Source organism: Neomonachus schauinslandi, chromosome 16, assembly GCF_002201575.2.
Source record: "Neomonachus schauinslandi chromosome 16, ASM220157v2, whole genome shotgun sequence".
Classification (NCBI taxonomy): domain Eukaryota; kingdom Metazoa; phylum Chordata; class Mammalia; order Carnivora; family Phocidae; genus Neomonachus; species Neomonachus schauinslandi.
In genome coordinates this window covers 31,242,441-31,262,552 of record NC_058418.1, presented here as the reverse complement: position 1 = coordinate 31,262,552, position 20,112 = coordinate 31,242,441, and the positions used below count along the sequence as shown (strand labels likewise).

Genomic DNA, 20,112 nt, shown 5'->3' with positions numbered 1-20,112 from the left:
TGGGCCTGGGCACCAGCATCTTTTAAATTCCCCAGGAGATTCTCCTGGGCAGCCAAAGCTGAGAACCTGCCCCCCGCCCCCCAAACAATAGGTCTGCCCAAATTACAGGTTTTTGTTAGAGCAAGAGTCTTCCAGAAACTGTCTTTACTTTCCTGGCAAAATAAAATTGGCTTTCTGTGCCTAAGGGGAAAGAAAAGGCTCAGAGAGACTCATAAAATGTGGGCTTGGACTATTTTGTATGCGTGGGGATCAGAGGAGCCCACAGAATCAGAGGCAGAGGGCTGTGCTCGCTTGGAGCAGTGCATTAGACCCTGGAAGATGCTGGGCTTGTGAGGAAAGTGCACCCCGAGTCTGGAAACTTGGTTAGCTTATCCTTGGGCAGGTGACTGCATTTGAGGAGGCCACCACTGCCCTTGTGCGTGAACTCATGTGTTCATTTATTCATCCATTCCAAATTGAGGTCTATTTGCAAGAACGTGAAGGCAATTAGAAGAACATGGCCCCAAACGGGGGTCAGACAGACCTGGGCTCCCACCCTGGCCCTGCCACCGGCGACCGGCGGCCTGAATCCTTCCTCTGATTGCGCAAACTCATTCTGCACGTCTGCAGTGAGGCAGGCAGGCAGTGCTGGGGGCCGGGGAACGGCTGTGGACAAGCAGGTGTGGGCTCCAGCCACATGGAGCTCCCGTGGGGTTGGGGGGTGGGCACAGAAGCTGGTGCAAACATCCCCCATCTTGAGCCCTTTCCTTTCTCAGGAAAATGCTTCTCATGAGGATGAAATCACAGAACCTGAGACAGTACCTAGAACTCAGGATATGCTTCACAATTACTATATGGTAATAGTAACTATCACGAGCCAGTCCCAGCCTTCAAGGAGCAGCAAAGGAGCTAAGGAGTGTCCCCAAAATGACCGAGGGAGTTAGCCCCAGGAAGTCAGCCGGCAGGTTCCCGGGGAGGGGGGTGGCTGGTACCTTCTCTGCCAGGTGTGGGGGAGCAGGTGAGCTGAGAGGAGGTGCAGAGGTGTGGCAGAGGGAGAGAGGGACAGAGGGGGATGTGGATGGGCGTATGTGTCTGCAGGTGAGCAAGTATGAGTGAATGGGCAAAGCTGTGTGGCCCACAAAGGCCCACATACCCCTTCCCCGGACGGCCCCCATCCCTGAGGCCCCCCACCAGACGTTGTAGCTTTAAACCACCCACCTGCATCTGCCCCATGCAATCAACTTCTGTGTCTGGCCCTCCTAACCCTGCCTCCTGGTCTGCTACCAACGTCCCCACCCTTTCAGCCGTGTCCCAGGCCAGACCCACATTCTCTTCCCCCTGGACTGTTACAGAAATCTCCCTGCATCCCCAATACCCAAGTCTCTCCATGGCCCCTTAACTCCAGTCTGGGCTGCTGTAGAACCATCCGTCTGACTGTCCTAATCGGTCCCTCTCCCACCCAGTCCTCAAAGGCTCTTTATCACCTCCATCAGTGCTTCTCCCTGGGGCAGTTTTGGCCCCAGCTCCCCAGGGATGTTCGGCAATTTCTGGGTTGTCAATCTGGAGTGGAGGGAGATGCTGCTCCTCTCTCGTGGGCAGAGGCCAGAGATGTTACTAAACATCCCAAGTGCACAGGACAACCCTGCCCCAACAGAGAATTTCCTAGCCTGTGATGCTAAAAATGTGGAGGTTATGAAATCCTGGTCCAAAGGATAAAAACATAAGCCTTCCAGAACCTGAGGCCTTTCCTAACTGTCCCCTGCCCAGGGCATCCCCTGTCCTAGCTCACCATTCCTTGGACTCCTGGCCATGGCCAGCCACTCTCATTTCTCCATCCTCTGAGGCTCATGTTGCTCTGGGCCTTGGAACTTTCTGTTCCTTTCCATCTAGAACACACTTCCTGGCCCGATTTATCTGCCTGGCTAGTGTCAACTCAAAATGATGCCCTGACTTAGGCTCCTCTCCTATGCCCTAGAGAAAGACAGAGGGGGCTGGGGGGAGAAGGATGGGGAGGAGGAAGGTAGGAGGAGAGGGAGGGGGAGGAGGGGAAAGAAGAGAAGGAGAGAGAAGGAGGACGAGGAGGAGGAGGAGGAGGAAAGAAGAGGAGAGAAGAGGAGAGAAGAGGAGAGAAGAGGAAAGAGAAGAGGGAAGAAGAGGGAAGGAGAGGAAGAAGAAGAGGAGAGGAAGAAGAAGAGGAAGAAGAGGAGGAGGAGGAGGAGGAAGAGGAAGAGGAAGAAGACGAAGACGAAGACGAAGACAAAGACGAAGAGGAAGAAGAAGAAGAAGAAGAAGAAGAAGAAGAAGAAGAAGAAGAAGAAGAGAGGGTGGGCCTATCCAAAAAGATAGAGAACCAGAATCAGGTCTGAAGCCATCTGACTCTTCATTCTCCTTCTTCATTGTTTTCAATGGGTTGAGGGTTGAATGGTGTCGCTAACCATCTGGCCCATTTGACTATTAAAATGATGATAAAAGGCACTGGACCCACTGTACTTGGCCTGAAACTTGCTAAAATGACGCCAGTGTCCAGCCAGAGGGTCGAAAGGTCCCCACGTGCATGTGAAGACCAGGTTCAGGTTCTCGGGGCTTGCCTAGATATTTCGCCAGTGAAAAGGCAGGACTCCTGAGCGGATTCCCAGGAAAAGAAATGTGAACCCAGCCTCTCTCCCCAGCAGGCTCAAGCCTCAGGGGTTAGCACAACTAACTGGGGTTTGTTGTACTTTTCCAGCAGTTTAATGAAAATGAATCATTGTAAAGTATATGGTCCAGGTTTTCCGAAGTCTGTGGGCCAAACGGGCTCAGTTTCTTCCTTGACATTTGAGCCCAGAGGATTAGCGCTGGGGTGGAGGGAGACTTCTCTGCCCCACCAGGGACAGGCAGGGGGTAGACGTTTTCTGCGTCCCGAGCATGTTCACCAAGGGTGCCCTTTTACAGATAAAGTTACAGAGCATCAGGCTTTCTTTTTAGCCGCTGGCTGCTTGGCTTCAGGCCTGGGGCCTGGGGAGAAGAGCGGTTTTGTTCCCTTGGATGATGTTTTCAATCCATCGTCAGCCTAAATGAGTACAAGATGGCAACAAAATTGGCCAGCAGGCTCTGGGGAAAGAGAAAAAAAGGACCTGGCCTCCTCAGGGTTGGCATTGGGAGTCCTCCTTGCTGCCTCCCCGGATTGAGATGGGGTGACTCTTTTAAAGCAGAAACACTGAAATAAAAGAGCCATGTGCCATTAAAAAAATCCAGTAGCGGCTCCTGACTTAGTGACTTCAAAGAAAAGGCAGCTCAAGGTGAGAAAGAGGTGCATAGAAGGGCTTCTGCCCACCCACAGAGACTCCAGTACGCAGGTCCCAAATGGATGGAGGAGGAAGACAGGAGAGCCTGGGGTGCAGGGTGGGAGCCTTGGCCCAGACCACCTGGGCTGGGATCCCAGCTCTGCCCCTTCCTTAAAAACCTGACTGACCCACCACCTTCTTATTTGGGAGATACGTGTAATTTCGACCTCCGCCATCTCTGCAAACTAGGTGGGGCTTGGTGTGAAGAGATGCGTGGTGCCTGCTGGAAAGCTTGCAGGGACCGGGGCCGGGGGTGAGCCCTGCGGAGCACAGAGCTGCTGAAAGAAGCCCCGGATGCTGCTCCCCACCCCAGGCCCCCAGTCCCCAGGCCCCGCTCACGGAAGAATGTCATCTTCCTCCACCACATTCTGCTCACAGCTGAGCCAAGCCTGGAAGAAGTTTAGGGCCGTAGCTGAAGTAATCTAGGTCTCAAAACCTAACTGGCCTCTCTCTCCTGCTGGGTGGGGGTCTCCGCTGGGGCAGTCCTGCTGGCCATTTAGACGCCAGCAAAGGAACCAAATAATGACTAGACTAGAGACGACCGACACTATCGTTTTCCATTTTAATTTACAAGGATAAGGGTTGCCAAGAGCAAAAAGAAAAATCATGCCTTTTCCTTTAGCATGAGATGATGAAGGGGAGAACGAGGAGCCAATGGCCTGTATCAGCAGCACTACCCTCCTCTGCTGCCTTCTGGTCCAAAGTACACTCATAAACTACGGAGGCCTAAAACCTCCACCTGTAAGTTCCCCAAAGGTTCTGGAATTTTCTGAGGCCCCACTCCTCGATTTCCCACGACAGGACCCTGTTGGGATGTCAGCCTGAACCAGGAAGAATCTTGCTCTGAGATAGGAAAGCAGAGTAGCTATGATATCAGAGTCTCCCGAGGAGCTGTTCATAAGAGTCCCCATGCCCTGGCTGCACCCAGACCCACGAAATCAGGGACTCTGGATATAGGGTCCAGGCATCTGTGTGTTTTAAAGCTCTCCACGTGGTTCAGAATCGCTCCACTGGGCTGGGAGCTTGGCCTTTCCTCCCAGACTGCCTGGGTTCAAACCCACTTCAGATGCCACCTCTAAACTGCATGATCCTGGACAAGTCATTTCCTGCGTGGGCCTGTTTGTTCCCTCAGCCATAGAACAAGAATAATTCTAGACCACAGTGGTCAGGATGAAAAGCCACTGTGCGCAATGACAGGGACATATCCTAAGCCAGACAAATGTGAGTTGTGACTATGACAACATTTCTGAGTAATAATGACCATTGATAATGGCGAGAATGCAATACAAGCCAGGGGTTAGGATGACGGCAGGCTCTGGATTTCACTGCCTAGCAAGGCAGGGGCTGGGGTGAGGAGAGGGGTGCTCGTAGGGGCAAAGTGGAAGCAGGTGCTCACTCATGGAGGTCTGGGCCCGAATCTGGGCTCGACACAGCATGGGCCGTGGGGGCCGTGGGCCAGTGCTTCACGGTCTCATCTGCAAATGAAGCTAATGTTCACAGCCCCTTCGTGTGTGCACTGAGGGAAAGCGTCACAGAAACCTCATGGGGTGGGTGTGAGCTTCCATTGAAGTCATGCATCCAAGAAAGTCAGCAGAAAGCTGGATGCACATCGTGAGCGATGAGCTGTTCACGGGACAGCAAGGGAGACAGGAAGGACACTGCTGTGAGAACAGATGTTCACTGTAAGTAACAGCAATGCTTCGGTCCTTGGGGGCCTGCAGATGTGCTTTGAATCTGATGACAACGATGGACCCTCTCCCCCCCAGATTCCGAAACCTACATAGTTTTGCAGGTGCCTGCTGGAAATCCATAGGATACACAGAGGGAGGGAGGAGGGCATGCAGGGTGGGGAGCCTTAGCAAATTTGCTGCAAGGGCTCACGGAGGGTCGGTGTGGGTCCTGAGCCCCTAATTCCCCTGAGCTCCAGGAAGCAGCAGACTTTCCAGAGGCCACTTTTAACCAAACCGTATCGCCTTGGCCCCATCACCCTGAGATGGCAGGGGTGGAAACTGGCCTAAAGGAACCCTAATCTCCAGATAATCAGGACTCACTCCCAGGTCCTTGGGGTAGAGAATCTGTCAGACTGATGGACGCTGGTCCTAGCATTCTGCTTTTATGAATCTATCTTTTCTCATCCTCTGGACCTCAACTGTCCAAGGTGGTAGCCAACGGCCACATGCAACTCTTTAAAGGTAAATTGATGAAAATTAAGTAACATTTAAAAATGTAACTCTTCGGTCACACTGGCCACGTTTCCACGGCTCCACTGGCCACATGGGGCTCCTTCACTGAACTGCACAGATAGAGAACCTCTCTAGACCAGGAATCTCCCAAGTCAAATCCAGGCTTGTGGCCTGTGAGCTAAGAATGGTTTTTATCTTTTGAAAGGATAAAAGGAAATAAAGCAGAATAGGCAAGAGACATAGAAGGCCCTCAAAGCCCCAAATATTTGCCATCTGGTCTTTTATAGAAAGTTTGCCACATCCTACTCCAGACCACGTGCACATTGACAGTGAGGTCCCAGTGGCATTTCCCTGTCCCACGCTGCGGCTTGTAACAGGACTTCCTGCCTATCTGCTGACACTCGTGTCGAGATTGTTAAAGTGGGGATCCCCCCCCCCAACCCAGGAATAAAGACAGTCCATGCTCCATTCTCAGGAGCCTGCCGCCGCCATGCAAACATTTTCCACTAGGTGGCTGAAGACAAGTTGACCATCACCCACCTCAAGACATAAAAGGATGGACTAGAGGATGACAGGATTCAAGGGAACCACAAAATAAATGTCAGTGGTTCTGGATTTAAAACCACAGAATAAAATAACCATCCACGAGCCCGTACATACATAAATGAGTGAACGAGGAAATGCAGATCAAAACCACCATGAGAGGGGTGCCTGGGTGGTTCAGCTGGTTAAGCGACTGCCTTCGGCTCAGGTCATGATCCTGGAGTCCCGGGATCGAGTCCCACATCGGGCTCCCTGCTCAGCGGGGAGTCTGCTTCTCCCTCTGACTCTCCTCCCTCTCATGCTCTCTGTCTCTCATTCTCTCTCTCGTAAATAAAATCTTAAAAAAAAAACAAAAACCACCATGAGCTATCAGAACCTCCTACCTGTTAGAATGACCACCATCAAAAAACAAGACATAACAAGAGCTGAGGATGGAGAAAAGGGACCCCTCATGCACTGGGGTTGGGGATGCAAACTGGTGCAGCCACTGTGGGAAACAGTATGGAGGCTCCTCAAAAAGTCAAAAATAGGGGCGCCTGGGTGGCTCAGTCGGTTAAGCATCTGCCTTCAGCTCAGGTCATGATCCCGGGGTCCTGGGATCGGCCTCATGTCATGCTTCCTGCTCCGTGGGGAGTCTGCTTCTCCCTCTTCCTCTGCCCCTCCCCCTGCTCATGCTCTCTCTTTCTTTGTCAAATAAATAAATAAAATCTTTTTTTTAAAAAAAAAAGCTAAAAATAGAACTACCCTATGACCCAGCAATTCCACTGCTGGGTACTTAAGTGGAAACACTAACTCAAAAAGGTCCCTGCACCCTTACGTTCACTGCAGCATTATGAACAATAGCCAAGACATGGGAACAAGACATCCACGGATGCATGAATGTATAAAAATGATGGAGTGTGTTTGTGTGTCCGTGTGGGGGAGGGGGAGAAAGTGACACACACACACACACACACACACACACACACACACACACCATGGTATATATGCACAATTTCAGCCATAAAAAAGAAGAAAATCCTACCATTTGTGACAACACAGATAGACCTTGAGGGCATTACGCCAAGTGAAATAAGTCAGACAGAGAAAGACAAATAATATATGATCTCACTTATATGTGGAACCTAAACTTTAAAAAAAAAAACCCAAACTCATAGATAAAGAAGATCAACTGGTGGTTGCCAGAGGCAGGGGGTGGGAGTGGGCAAACAGGGTGAGGGGGGGTCAAAAGATACAAAGTTCCAACTATATAATCAATAAGTCCTGGGGATGTCACATACAGCAAGGTGACTCCAGTTAACAATACTGTCCTGTATATTTGAAAGTTGCTAAGAGAGTAGATCTTGAAAAGCTCTCATCGCAAGGAAAAAAATTTGTAATTACGTGCGGTGATGGATGTTAACTGAACTTACTGTAGTCATCATTTTGCAATATATATGTGTTTCTAATCACTGTACACCTGAAACTAATATAATGTTACATGTCAATTGTATCTCAAAAAAATGAATTAATGAGTGATCGAATGAATGAATAAATAGGGGACAGCTCTTCCTTACAAAAGAATTCCAATCAATTAATCTAGGGAGAATGATGGGAATAGAAAAATCACCATCAGACAAACGCTATCATAATCATCTTTGCTTGCAAGACTCATTGAAGGATGCTCAAGAATTGTGGGTCGAAGTATGATGAGAAACAAGATATTTAGATAACCTCAAGTGGCTCCACGGAAGACATTTGTGAATGACGAAAGGAATAATGCTCTCTCCACACAGAAGGAAGCTGGCTGCTATGGTCTTAGCCAAGCCATCACGGTTAACGTCCCTGTAATAAGAGACTGGCATCATGTACCACCCCCCGATCCAGCGCACTGGAAAGGACGCAGCACCATCTCTACAGTATTCTTGTCCCAAATGCCTAAACTCAGTCTAACCAGGAGAAAAGAGCAAACCAATCCACACGGAGGGCTCTTGTACAGATGACACTCAAGGGAAGACCAAAGACTTCCCACAGATTGGAGAGTAAGGGGAAGCAGATCCTGGGCCGGAAAAGGACATGAGTGGGAAAACTGATGAACTTTAAAAAAAGGTCTGAATTTAGCAGGTTAGTTAACAGCATATGAACGTTAATTTTCTGATTTCCATCACTGCACTCTGGTTCTATAAGGAGCCAAGTGGGTGGAGGGTATACAAGAGCTCTGTGGGTTACTTTTATAACTTTCTGTCTCTAAAATGGTATCAATATAAAAAGTGTCTTTTTGGGGCGCCTGGGTGGCTCAGTCGTTAAGCGTCTGCCTTCAGCTCAGGTCGTGGTCCCAGGGTCCTGGGATCGAGCCCCACGTCGGGCTCCCTGCTCCGCAGGAAGCCTGCTTCTCCCTCTCCCACTCCCCCTGCTTGTGTTCCCTCTCTCACTGTCTCTCTTTCTGTCAAATAAATAAATAAAATCTTTTAAAAAAAAAGTGTCTTTTTAAAAAGATGTTCTGTCTTCTACTACCAGTCGGTGACTCTCACGCACACGTGGTCCAAATACCTCTCCTGAGGTGCACGTAGCTGGCCTGCCTCCCACCTCCCAAATTTCACTCACAAGCTCTAGCTCCTCACCCCGCTGGAATCCCAGAGAGACAGCAGCATGGGGCCGGCCAAGAGACAGCTTCGAGGTCAGTTCCGCTCGGGTCCAAGCTACACCTCCATCGGCCGAGCCCCTATACATGTCCCCTTGACTGGCTTCATCAGTTCTCATGTCACCTCCTCAGAGAAGCCCTCCCTGACCACCTGAACTAATGCTCCTCCCTCCCCCCAACATCCCTTTCTACCACATACCTGGGTTTAGTTCCTTAAGAAAGCACTTACACTCCCGACAATGTGTCTCATTTCATGTAGGGCACGCTGACTCTCTAAAACGTTCTTGCTTCCCTACCTGCTGACTCGTGCATTTCTCCCCAGCCCCACTCTCCCGTGAACACGGGGCCCGCCACTGCCCTGTCCACGGCCGGATGCTCAGCTCCTAGCAGGTGCTGGCTGCTCAGCACACCTTACAAACCAGGGCTGGGGGTTTTCCTTAGTCTTTGGCCCAGGAACTGCCCCACACAGGGGTTGGTGTGCCCATTTGAATAGGACACGCGGCCGATGACTTACTCATAGAACTCCGCTGCGGGCGTGAACTTGTACTTGGAGTACTTGGTGTGGTTGCCCAGCATGGAGCTATTGAGGAGCTTGGGGTCAGTGCAGTTGGGGCTGTTCCAGGAATGGCCGCAGTCAGTCCAGGGCAGTTTGAGGGTGAAGGAGGAGAAGAGGTAGTAGAGCGACCAGGCAATGATGACGTTGTAGTAGAAGCCAACGTAGATGGCGATGAGGATCACGGCGTAGCCCACTCCTGCGCGGGGGGCAGAGCGGGCTCAGGCGGGGGCTTCCCCAGGCCCCATCCCAGAGCCTCTCACGTCTCCTGGGGAGCCAGCTCCGACCATGGCATGACCCGACCCCTCCGCCCCTCCTTCTCTGCAGCCCAACCCGTAGGCCGTGGAAACCCACCAGGCCTTCGCCGGAGTGCTCTCTCTGGCCCCTGGAGCCCCTCGGCCCCCTCATCAGGCAGGCCAGAAGGGCCAGGCCCTCACTGCCCCCAAGCAGCCGCCGGATGTAAGTACCGGAGTGGATGAAGGCACTGGAGTCTGAGTATCCCGCGTCCCTCACTCCTGGGGCCGAATAACAGTGAGGCCCGCTAATGCTCTCTCCCCGGGGGGATGAGCCCCTGGCCCACGGTGGAATGGGCTTGATGACACACCTTTTACTGGCTGACTCCCCTTCTCTAGGTCCTACAAGTCCTTCCTAGAATCACCTTCCAAAATAACTCCCTACACAAATCCTTGTCTCAGGACCTGCTTCTGGGGAACCCCAAACAAACTCCCTGATGAGCACTGGGCCCTACTTTCAACCATCTGCTTTGGGCGTGTGCCAATCCCATCTGCCTGAAGATACAGGGAGCTCCTCTTGGGCTAGCTAGTTCTAGGCCTTTGCCTCGAGTAGACATTTTTTCCTGCCTGTGCAGCATTGCTCTAAGGGAGTAGCCTCAAGCATCCTTAGCATGTGAGGTTTGGGTAAGGCTAATCCCTCACGTCCTTAACCTAGCTATAGGCACATGCCTCAGGCCTGGCCACTCAGACTTCTGCTTGCCCAGAGCCACAAGGACTGGTTGATAGAGGGGCCTATGACTCAAATGAAGCCAATGAGAGTCCTCTCTGGGACCTTTAAGGATGATAGAAGGTGTCTTTGATAGCTTGTGTCACTGTTAAACTTGGTAGGAGGTCATCTTGTTGTTGCCGATGGCCAGTTTTGCTGGCACCTGAGAAGAATATGCCTGAGATGGATGCTGACGCTGACTTCCGATGGAGAGAGGTGAAGAGAGATTCCAGGTCATCTTATTCAAGCACCTGGATCAAGATGCACCCGAAGCTAGCCAGAAACCCTTGGACTTTACTGTATCATAAGCCAATTAATTCTCTTCTACATGAGAGCCACTTTGAGTGGGATTTCTGGGAATTAAACTAAAAAATCCTAACTAATACACATGTCTTATAAGCCTCTTGTACCAGCCCGTGTCCACTACAGGACCGAGTACAGAGAAGGTGGTCAGGAGACACGTGCCACCTGAATAAAGGCGCACAGGAATCATACCCGCCCTCAGGGCCATCTGGGCCTGGGTCACTAACCAGCGCTTGGGAGGCACTAATTCTGACTCCATGCCCTTCTCATCGATGTACAGGGGCCAAGAAATGCCAGTTGCTATGGCTACTTTCTCCAGATGTGCTCCAAGTCCCAAATGCAAGCAGGCTTCACCACGTCTCCCAACTGTGATCAATCAGTGGTGGTTGCTGGATTAAGGACCGTGAGACAGGTTTCTAGCTGAGCCCAGAAAGGCCCATGAGCAGTTTACCATGTCTCTGCCGTGGGAGCGTGAGCGGAGAAGAGTGGGGTGCGCTGGGTACTTCTGACACTCCCGTAAATATTTCCCACGTGGGAAACAGACACCCTCTGGTCACTCAGCGGTAGAAGCTGGACTGGTCCCCAGGTTTCTAGACTTTCTAGGCTAAGCTGTTCCTGACACACCAAATGCTCTCCACGTAACTCTGAGCGGTGAATGCTCTTGACCGTGCCAATGTCCATGAACCCCAACCCCACCCCCGCCCGAGAGCTGGTCTACCTCAGATCCCACCTCTGGAGCATTTTCTCCAAGGGGCACCGAGGAAATCTTTTGGATAACCTTGGACTCCCCCCGACCCATGCTTTACCTTTGAAGAATGGGCAGATCTTCCACACTGTGGCTGCCCCTTCTCGGTTGTACTGGCCCAGGGCCAGCTCCATGTAGAACAGAGGCATCCCGGCGATGATAAGGAACAGGGTGTATGGGATCAGAAAGGCACCTGGAGGACACAGAGGCAGCACGTGACCCCCCGGACCCGTGCCCAGCCTTGCGCCTGCCCCTCAGAGCACCTGCCAGAGCTTCAAGGTCCTCATTCCCCAGCTCCCAGGCCACTTCCCGAAGGTGTTTTGTGGTAGATAAATAGAGGGACACAGAGCCACGAATACAAGTAATTGCCACACTGATAATTGTGGGGGTACCAAGAATAACCATCAGTCATGCTAATGAGCTTCTGTGGTCAGAGCAGTAAAATCTGGCTTCATCAAAGCTGAATGGGCTTGTTTCTTGCAGGATTCTTCTGGCCTTCGAGGACGCTTAGAGGTACAGCCTTCACCAGATTCCTCTAACTGCAGAACCTTTCCTTGTGCGAACCGTCGCTCTGGGGGATGCCGATCGCCCCAAGGCCCCCTTGTAGAGGTCAGAAAATTGAGATCAGAGAGGGAGAGAGACAGTGCCCAAAGTTACCTATGATTGAGTTTCTAAATTTGCTTCCATATGTCTCATTTTCAGGTCACTGGATTCTCAGTTTCACTAAGAGTCATAATCAGACAGGGTCGCTATGTCCCCCCACCCCCGGGAGGAAACTGATGGCAGAGAAGGAGAGTCGAATCAGTCCTGTAAGCGACAGAAGCGGGACTCGCATTCAGGTCTTCCAGCGCGTCAGGCTCGCTCACCCTGCTACAGGGGCTGAAGGTAAGTAAACCCCGGAGCAAGTCTCTGAGCAGGGAATGAGCCCACCCAGAGCATCGCAGAAACTAGAGGGGGCCCCTGGCAAGGAAGGGGCAGCGACTCATCCCGAGAGAGTTGCCGGTGGGATGAGACATGGGTGAGTTTCAGAGATGATTCTCCGTGTGCCCGGCAGCCCCGGGGTGAGCTTACGGGGGCTCTGAGGTCACGAGGTGACTCACTGGGATACGTGCCATGTCAGCCCCGGCTACAAGCGGGACCGAAGCCAAATGCCAACTCCTTTCCCTGACGCAGCTGGAGGTGCACCTCGTCCCCGCCTCTGGCCTTTGGCTAAGATGCCGTAACCTTGGAAACCAAACGCTCTCTGGCCCACCCACACCAGCAAAGTGCAGAAACTGGGAAATATTTCATGACGGTAGCATGAGGACTGGAACGTCCTGGGCTGTGTTCCAGGCACTTTCCGGGCAAGGTCTCATTCCTTTTTCACATCAACTCTAAGATGCAGAGATGGTTCTCGATTTTACAGGGGATCATGGCGAAGTCACATGGCACCCCGGGTCAAACACGCCCAGGACGGACTGTCAATCTCCACTTTCTTCCCAGGGCTTCTCCTCAGGAAGCCCGGGGCTCTTAAGGACAAAACATGAAGTGTTGGCCTCAGTGCTCAGAAACCTCTCCCTTCTGTAGCAAGAGATGGATCAGCATGTGGGCACAGGAAAGAAACTACCAGAAAGTGAGTACCTCCTATGTATCGAGGAGACACTAAGCACTGGACATCTGGGATCCCATCTGACTTACCCAGAAAAATCTGATAGACCCATTTTTCAGAGGAGGGAACTGAGGCTTGGGGAAATCAAGTGACTTGAACAAGGTCACCCAGCCAGTCAGTGATGGGTGTGGGGTTCAGGCCTAGGTCTGCCTGCCTCCAGAGCTCCAGAGCCATTCCCAACATATTTTGCAGATTCCAGAACATTCCAGCCTCAGTGAAGGCCATGAGTCTAAAGAGGGTCTTAGAGGGGAGGGTGTTCTGACCCTGGGGATCTGGAGCCAGCTTAGCCGTCTAGTCTGTTGGTCATACCCTGGCCTGATATTCCATCCCCTGGTCCATGCCTGACTTCTCTGCAATGCCCAGGCGCCCATGTCTCTCGATCCCTCCTCATTTCCTGCTTTCAAACTCCGCCCCTGCCCCTCTCCCACACAGAGAGGGCTGATCTGGCACGTGAACCCACGTCTGTCCACGATGGGACAGCAATCCCGGTTGGGGCAGCGATGCTGACGGAGGTAGCTGGTGGTGGTGACATTGGTGAGTACCTGTTACATGCTAAGCCACACACTAATTATTCATGTAAAACCGTCCCTGAGAGAGAGTTACCACTAACTCGGTCAAGTAGCTTGTCCAGACTAGGAAGTATGCAGCTGAGCTTCAAACCTGGATCTCTTTGAGCCCCACTCCGTCTGTGGCCACCTACTACTGCCCTTGGGAGACAGCAGCCAGAGAGGAGAGGACATAGAGCTATCCGACTGTTGAACAGGTCTGAAGACTGAAGTCGGTGGCCCAAGGGACAGTGGGGAAGGAAAAAGCCGGGAATCACGGCTCAGATCCCGGCCCTGCGGTTTGCTGTTGCTGACAGGACATTCTTTTTTACAACAAAAGGGAAAGTGCAATGTCAACCAGCTAACCAGGTGTCTCACCTGGGCCAGTTTTCTCAACTCTTACACCTCTGGGTGGCACCTGCCAACAGGTAGGTGGATTGCCTAGGCTGAGATTCATCTCCTCTTGTGCCTGGCTGGGAGTCCCAGCAAGGGAGAGAAGGAGGGAAGAGGATGGGTCTGCACAAGCCCGAGGCTCTTCTCCTGAATGCATTTGATGTGGGCCGGCCACCGCTTCAGGAGGCAACAGCCCAGAACCCTCCAGAAAGATGAAACAGCTGAGTGTGGTTAAAAACCAGAAAGCTGCCCTGTGGCCAGTGCCTTATTCTCAAAGAAGACGTTGACCAGCTAGTTGGCCCAAACCCCTTTGCAGAAAGATCTGGAGGAAGCTGGGGCAGAGCTGAAGAGCCGGAAAGGGATTTCAGGGGTGACTGAGGTCAGCTGAGGAGGCCTCTCTTAGAAACAGGCCTGCAGCAGCTCCTGGAGAAACTGAGGCTGGATTGCAAACTTTCTAGAAGTTACTGTCCTGCAAGGCCTACAACCACCACATTCTCACGGGCCTGCTACATCTTCATGTGTAGGACCGTCCCTTGCAACAGCTGCAAGCAGCCTCGCATGGGTCCTGAGAGCGGAGAACCTCAGGGGCCACAGCCCACTATCCTGTCTTGATTCTGGAATGCTCTGGTTGTGCAGGTGCTGGTGTGCAGACCTGGAGAAGCCCCTACGGGGCATACCTCCTGAGCCTTCAGCCCACATGCATGTACACAGATGCATACCTGTGCACACTCACGATCCTTCTGCACACTGACGCCCACAAACACACGAGGAAAAGAACCGTCAGCTGTAAAAGGGACTCTGACAAATGGCCTTGGATGAATTTAGTAAGAAAAGCATCTGTCCCAGCACCTCTAGCCCAGTGCACACTGCCCGATACCCCACCACTATAGAGGAACCCTACTGGTCAGAGAGGGGCTCTGGAATCTTCTGTGCATATGCCATGGCAGTCCTCAGGAAGGGGAGCCCAGTGGTCACTAAGTTCTGAGTGGGATGCACCCGGGCAGATGAGGAGGGCAAATGAGGAGGAGCTCGAGAAAGGAGAGCGAACGCCTATAGGGGGCTCAGCTAGAGGTGGTAGGGCGCAGGCCTGCTGGGGATTTGGGGTGAGGTGGAGAGAGTGTGATCAGGGAGGGGCTGCAGGAAGGAGAGGAGGGTCCCCTGAGACCTAGCTGAACCCACTTCCCAGACTGCTGGGGGCCGGATTCCTCAAACTGTGCCTTCTGGCCACACCCTGATATACCAAGAAGTAAAAACCCACAAAACTATTTCCTTGGTGCCCCATAGCTCAGCTATGGATGGTCACTGCCCGTGGCTTTCACCAGATCGCCATGAAAACCTCGGTCCACGCCGATACTTAGCCAGATTTGTGCCCCCTCCCCGAACACTCCAAAGGCATAGTAGACATAAGGGTGCAAGAGAGGGTGAGATTTCTGTAGGAGACAGTGCTGCTCCCCACAGGTGCATGGGTGGGTTCGGGGGCAAGAGTAACGTGGAGATCTACACCCCACGTGGCCACGTTTTTCAACACGACACATCAGGCCATACCTTTTAAATCAAACATGCTCTGTCTTCTTACCTCGACAACTAGACCTCCATGATGGTTCTATTATAAGGTTCAATTTTGGAATCCTCCCTTCTTATAGCTCTGCACGGCAGTGTGATAGCGTGGGGGGGAGCCCATTTGCCCGCACCCTGCTTCTTCCCCACCTCAGCGCTGTCCAATGACATGCAAGGCCTTCCACACACACGTGTGGACTCTTGCATCCACGTGTCTAAGCTCTGTCCACAGCCCTGCAGACAGTGGGCCCCTGGCCTCTCCTGGGACCCGGGCCCTGCGCACCTGCAGCACAGCCCACATGATAGAAGGAATGAGGTGGGAGGTCCACGAAGACCCAGAAGGGGGTTGGGGTGTTTGCGCAGGAACATCCAGGGTCTGGGTACCTGGAGTGGTGCAGGGGGGAGGCAGTGTCCTGGGCGGGCAGGCTCCCTAGGCCCGGGCCTCAGTGAGAAGCAGAGGAGGGCTGAACAGGGCAGACCCCCTGTGACATAATGTGATATATAGATATTTGGTCTCTGCTCTGCGTTCCTGACAAAGAGCTCTTAAGAACCCTCGAAATTTTCTAAGTGGGAGTGATAAGAATGTCTTATACAGAGCTTCTAAATCCCTTGGAATTTTCTGGGTGATAGGAGGATCTTTTGTTCTAATGAGATAATTCTTGGTGGGCTCCTGGGTGGGGGCCTGGTCCCCAGGAAGGCCAAACCCTGATTAGAAGCTTGGAACTTTCAGCCCCAGCCTCCAACCTCCGGGACAGAAAGAGGGGCTGGAGATGAAGCTAAAACCGATGATGCCCACGTGTCGAAGCTTCCATAAAGATCTCTGAACTACGGAACTCGGAAAACTTCTGAGCTGGACAACACATCCACGTGCCAGGAGGGGGACCCACCCCAACTCCGCGAGGGCAGAAACTCCTGCACTCGGGACTCTTCCAGACCTTGCTCCACGTACCTCCTCATCTGGCTGCTCCTCGGGATCCTTTCTCATACCCTTTATAACAAGCTGGAAGATGTAAGTCAGTGCCTCCCTGAGTTCTAGGAGCTGCCATAGCCAATGACTGCACCTGACGAGGGGATCCTGGAAACCCCTGATTTACAGCCGGGTGTCAGCTGGAGACCTTGACCGGCATCTGAAGTGGGGAGACCCCTGAACCCGTGGGGTCTGGTAACTCCAGGTCGACACCCAGCTGGGGCCTGGGGAGTTGGAGCGCTGGTCCGTGTGGGGAAGCGCGGAGGACAGGCTCCGCGTCACCAGTTTGCTGCGAGAACTGGCAATGATGGAGGAGAAGCACTTAGGAGGCACTCAGGAGGTGCTCTGTGCACGAGAATCATGTCCTGCTATCACGCAGGACAGTGCACGCAACTGGAAATCGCCAAGGCGGCCATCGCCCGTGGAGTTGAGGGTGGCCGGGTCCTTCACAGAGCACAGCCTTGCACGCCTGCTGGAGGCTCGCCAACATGGAGGGGCTTTGAGGCAGTCCCTTGGGGCCTCATGTCCCCATCCCAAGGGAGGCTGGCTACTCCCTTGCGGCCAAAGAAGAGTGTGCGGACCACAGGCAGGAAGAGGGTCAAGGGTCCCCCCAGGCCACCGCCAGCCCCATGACTACAAAGGGCTCCCACAGTGCTGCCCAGAAGCCCCTCACGAATGAGGGAGCTGCTCCCCCGCGGCTAGCACTGCCCAGCCCTCAATCGTCAGGCCTTTGGCCAGTGCCTCAGTTCAAGAGATCCACCGCAACCAAGGCCACGTCCCCTTCCCAAGACAGCTGTATCCACTGACCAACTGACATCAGGGCATAGTCCCGGCCTCCTCACCTCAACTCAGAACAAGTCTGGGGGAGCCACCCCAGTCTCCGAGTTCCCCACGGTCAGCTGAGGCTTTGCTGAACCTGGTGGCCAACCTCTCCATCTGGTCAGCACCCCTTCCCTCAATCCCTCCCCTGGCAGCCTCCCCTGTCCCTCCGCCTTCCTTCTGGCCTTAGAGCCACGGAGAACAAAACAGATCGGTCTTGTCCAAAGCGATGCTTTGCGCACTGGGCATCCGCTGTAGCATCCCCGCTCTGAGCCTTTGCCAGCTAAAGAGCTGGCTTCATGTGGCCATTCCTTGAGCGAAACGCTCCAGTTCTTACACGAAACCAAGCCCAGATCATTCAAGTTTGTCAACACAGACTCCGCCCAGGGTAGGGTATCAGAACCATGGGGTGACGCCTCGTGGTTCCTCCCCCGCAAGACTTATCTTCTCTTTAGGGGCCTCAAGGACCACAGTGGGCCCCTGCCCACGGGCCTCAGGATCCCCCTAACTTCCGCCCAAGTGGAGTCTTGCAGCCGTGGACTCCTGCCTTTCACTGAGATCAGCCGGGAGCATGGGAACACGCCTGCTGTTCAGGAGGGAGCTCCCCACAGAGTGACCTACACATTCAGCTTAGGTGCTTCCAGCTGACCTCTGAGTTGACCTTGGCTCTGAGACCAGGGAACACCCCCAGGGAGGAAACATGCCCACTTCCAGATAGATGAACACCCCCGGCTCCTTTCAGGAGGTCCCTGCGGGTGAAACTCAGGGGAACTAATGTTGGGGTGCTCCTCATGTAACAACTCTTCCTCTGCTGTCAACTTTGCGGGGTCTGGCCTGATTTTTATTAATGAAGCTGAGACTTTCCCTAGAGCTCCTTGAAGGTTGAGGTTTTCCATCTCGGTCCTGGTCTCTTTAAAAGGAACCCAAAAAAGGGTGTTCTGGATGCTCAGAACTACATTATGGAAGGAAATGCTACCCACAAAGAATAGTAGAACCTCATCTCCCTCATTCGGGATATGATACTTCCAATAACAGAATCCAAGATGACGTTACATTTTAGGATATCTACTCTAGACTATGAACTCCCTAAAAAGGGGGGGGGTTGCCTTTTGCTCATCTCTGTGTTCCTGGCATATGGTGGGCATGTTGGAAATGCTTTCTTGTGCAGTAAGTGGCTCCCAGCAGTGACTCACGTGGAGGATGCGGCTAATGAAAGTCCCAGGGCCTTCCTCCACTTGCACGGTGACCTAATCCTTACTTAGGCAGTTGGGTCTGGGACCAAAGGAAAGGGTGTAACCTTTATCCCCATGAAATCCCATCTTGCTGGAAACAGCTTCTTTAGATCTTTTTGGCCAGCTCAGAGCAATGAGTCACATCATGCTGATGACCCCAGATTCAAGACTCAGCTCTAGTCCCCGATGAGCACCAACTTGTTCCTGCAAACTCGTCAGTGGAGGGCCCCATGCACCTGAGCTGAACAATCAGTTTGGCAAGCTCAGGGTGTAGACGGCCTCCTACAGCCAGGCCGGATGTGAGAGCACTTGAGATTGCAAACCTCTGACCTCTGCAACAGCCACCACTTCACATCCAGCCTCCAGAAGCCCAGGTATTTTGGCCGAGAAGGTTCCCACCCTCATGGTCTATGGGCACCTGACACCCTCAGCATACTAGGGAAGGACAAGAACCCCATCCGGGACCAGAACCACATCTCATGGGCCCCCGTGCAGGAATGTTAATCCCCATCTTCCAGGTGAGCAAAGAGCAATGGGAGGAGGTCAGACTCTCAGAACACAGAGCATAGCCCGGCTCTTGATTCTCGATTCCCCGGGCCGAGGTGTGTCTGCTGTCCAGCCTGACTCCCTTTCCTTAATTTCCTCCCAGAATCAATTCTGCTCCCGCCAAACTCAGGACCCCACTGTACTCCTGGGTCTAGCCTGTAATTAAAAATCGTCAAACAAGGGGCGCCTGGGTGGCTCAGTCGTTAAGCGTCTGCCTTCGGCTCGGGTCATGATCCCGGGGTCCTGAGATCGAGCCCCGCGTCGGGCTCCCTGCTCCGCGGGAAGCCTGCTTCTCCCTCTCCCACTCGCCCTGCTTGTGTTCCCTCTCTCGCTGTGTCTCTCTCTCTGTCAAATAAATAAATAAAATCTTGAAAAAATAATCAAACAACTTTCTCCTTCTTTGCACAAGGAAACTGAGGCCCAGAGAGGAGTCCAGGGCTCCATTTCCAGGAAGTGTCAGGCTCAGATTCAAACCCGGGTCTGTCTGAACCGGAGACCATGTGTCTAACACCACAGTACTCGTCTCAAACAGAAGCAGCCATTGCCAAGACCCCTCTCCTGGCAAGGAAGGCAGACGTGGAGACCCAGGCGATCTGTCCACGCCTCCCCGGCGACCAGCCCACGCCAAGCCCAAGACCCCAGGTGCAGGGGAGAGTCTAGCACCCTGAAAACAGCCCCCACGGCCTGGCACTGTCTCTCTGTTTGAGAAGGTTGTGGAATTTCCAAGTCTGGCCTTCCCCGTCGGTAGCATCCCACATGTGTGTGGCCCAGCAGCTGGCCTCCAGGAAGACGTTCAGACAGGCTGATCATTCCCAGGAATTTATTCAGAAAATATCAGCCGGGGTCTTAAACTATTGTCATCTTTATCATTTCACAACATGCTCTGGTCTGCGCCAGCGTGCACAGCCAGACTTGGAGGTTACCACGTTCAAACTGGCACCCGAAGATCACCCGGGCTAGTAAATCACAGGCCGGCGGAGTCCTGGCTTGGGTGCGGCGCTGAGCCAGGTCATCGGAGAAGGATAACTCTTGGGGGTCCAGCTGTAGCGGGGAGCTCAGGCTGGGAGAGGGGCTGGGCCATGCCCAGAGAAACAGAGTTGGGATTCAAACTTGGGTCTTCGGGCTGCTTCCACAATCACAGCATACCCACCTGCCAA

General features: G+C 53.0%; 1 protein-coding gene across 1 annotated transcript in view; it reads right to left on the bottom strand.

Annotated features, from left to right (window-relative positions):
- SLC6A2 (solute carrier family 6 member 2) overlaps nucleotides 1–20,112 on the bottom strand; it is a 44,002-nt gene that overhangs the window by 20,745 nt on the left and 3,145 nt on the right. Inside the window, exons 2-3 of the mRNA XM_021704620.1 lie at nucleotides 11,310–11,441; nucleotides 9,163–9,400 (exon numbers count right to left, since the gene is read on the bottom strand). Of these exons, the coding sequence (XP_021560295.1) occupies nucleotides 9,163–9,400; nucleotides 11,310–11,441 (370 nt within the window). The remainder of the gene's footprint in view (nucleotides 1–9,162; nucleotides 9,401–11,309; nucleotides 11,442–20,112) is intronic.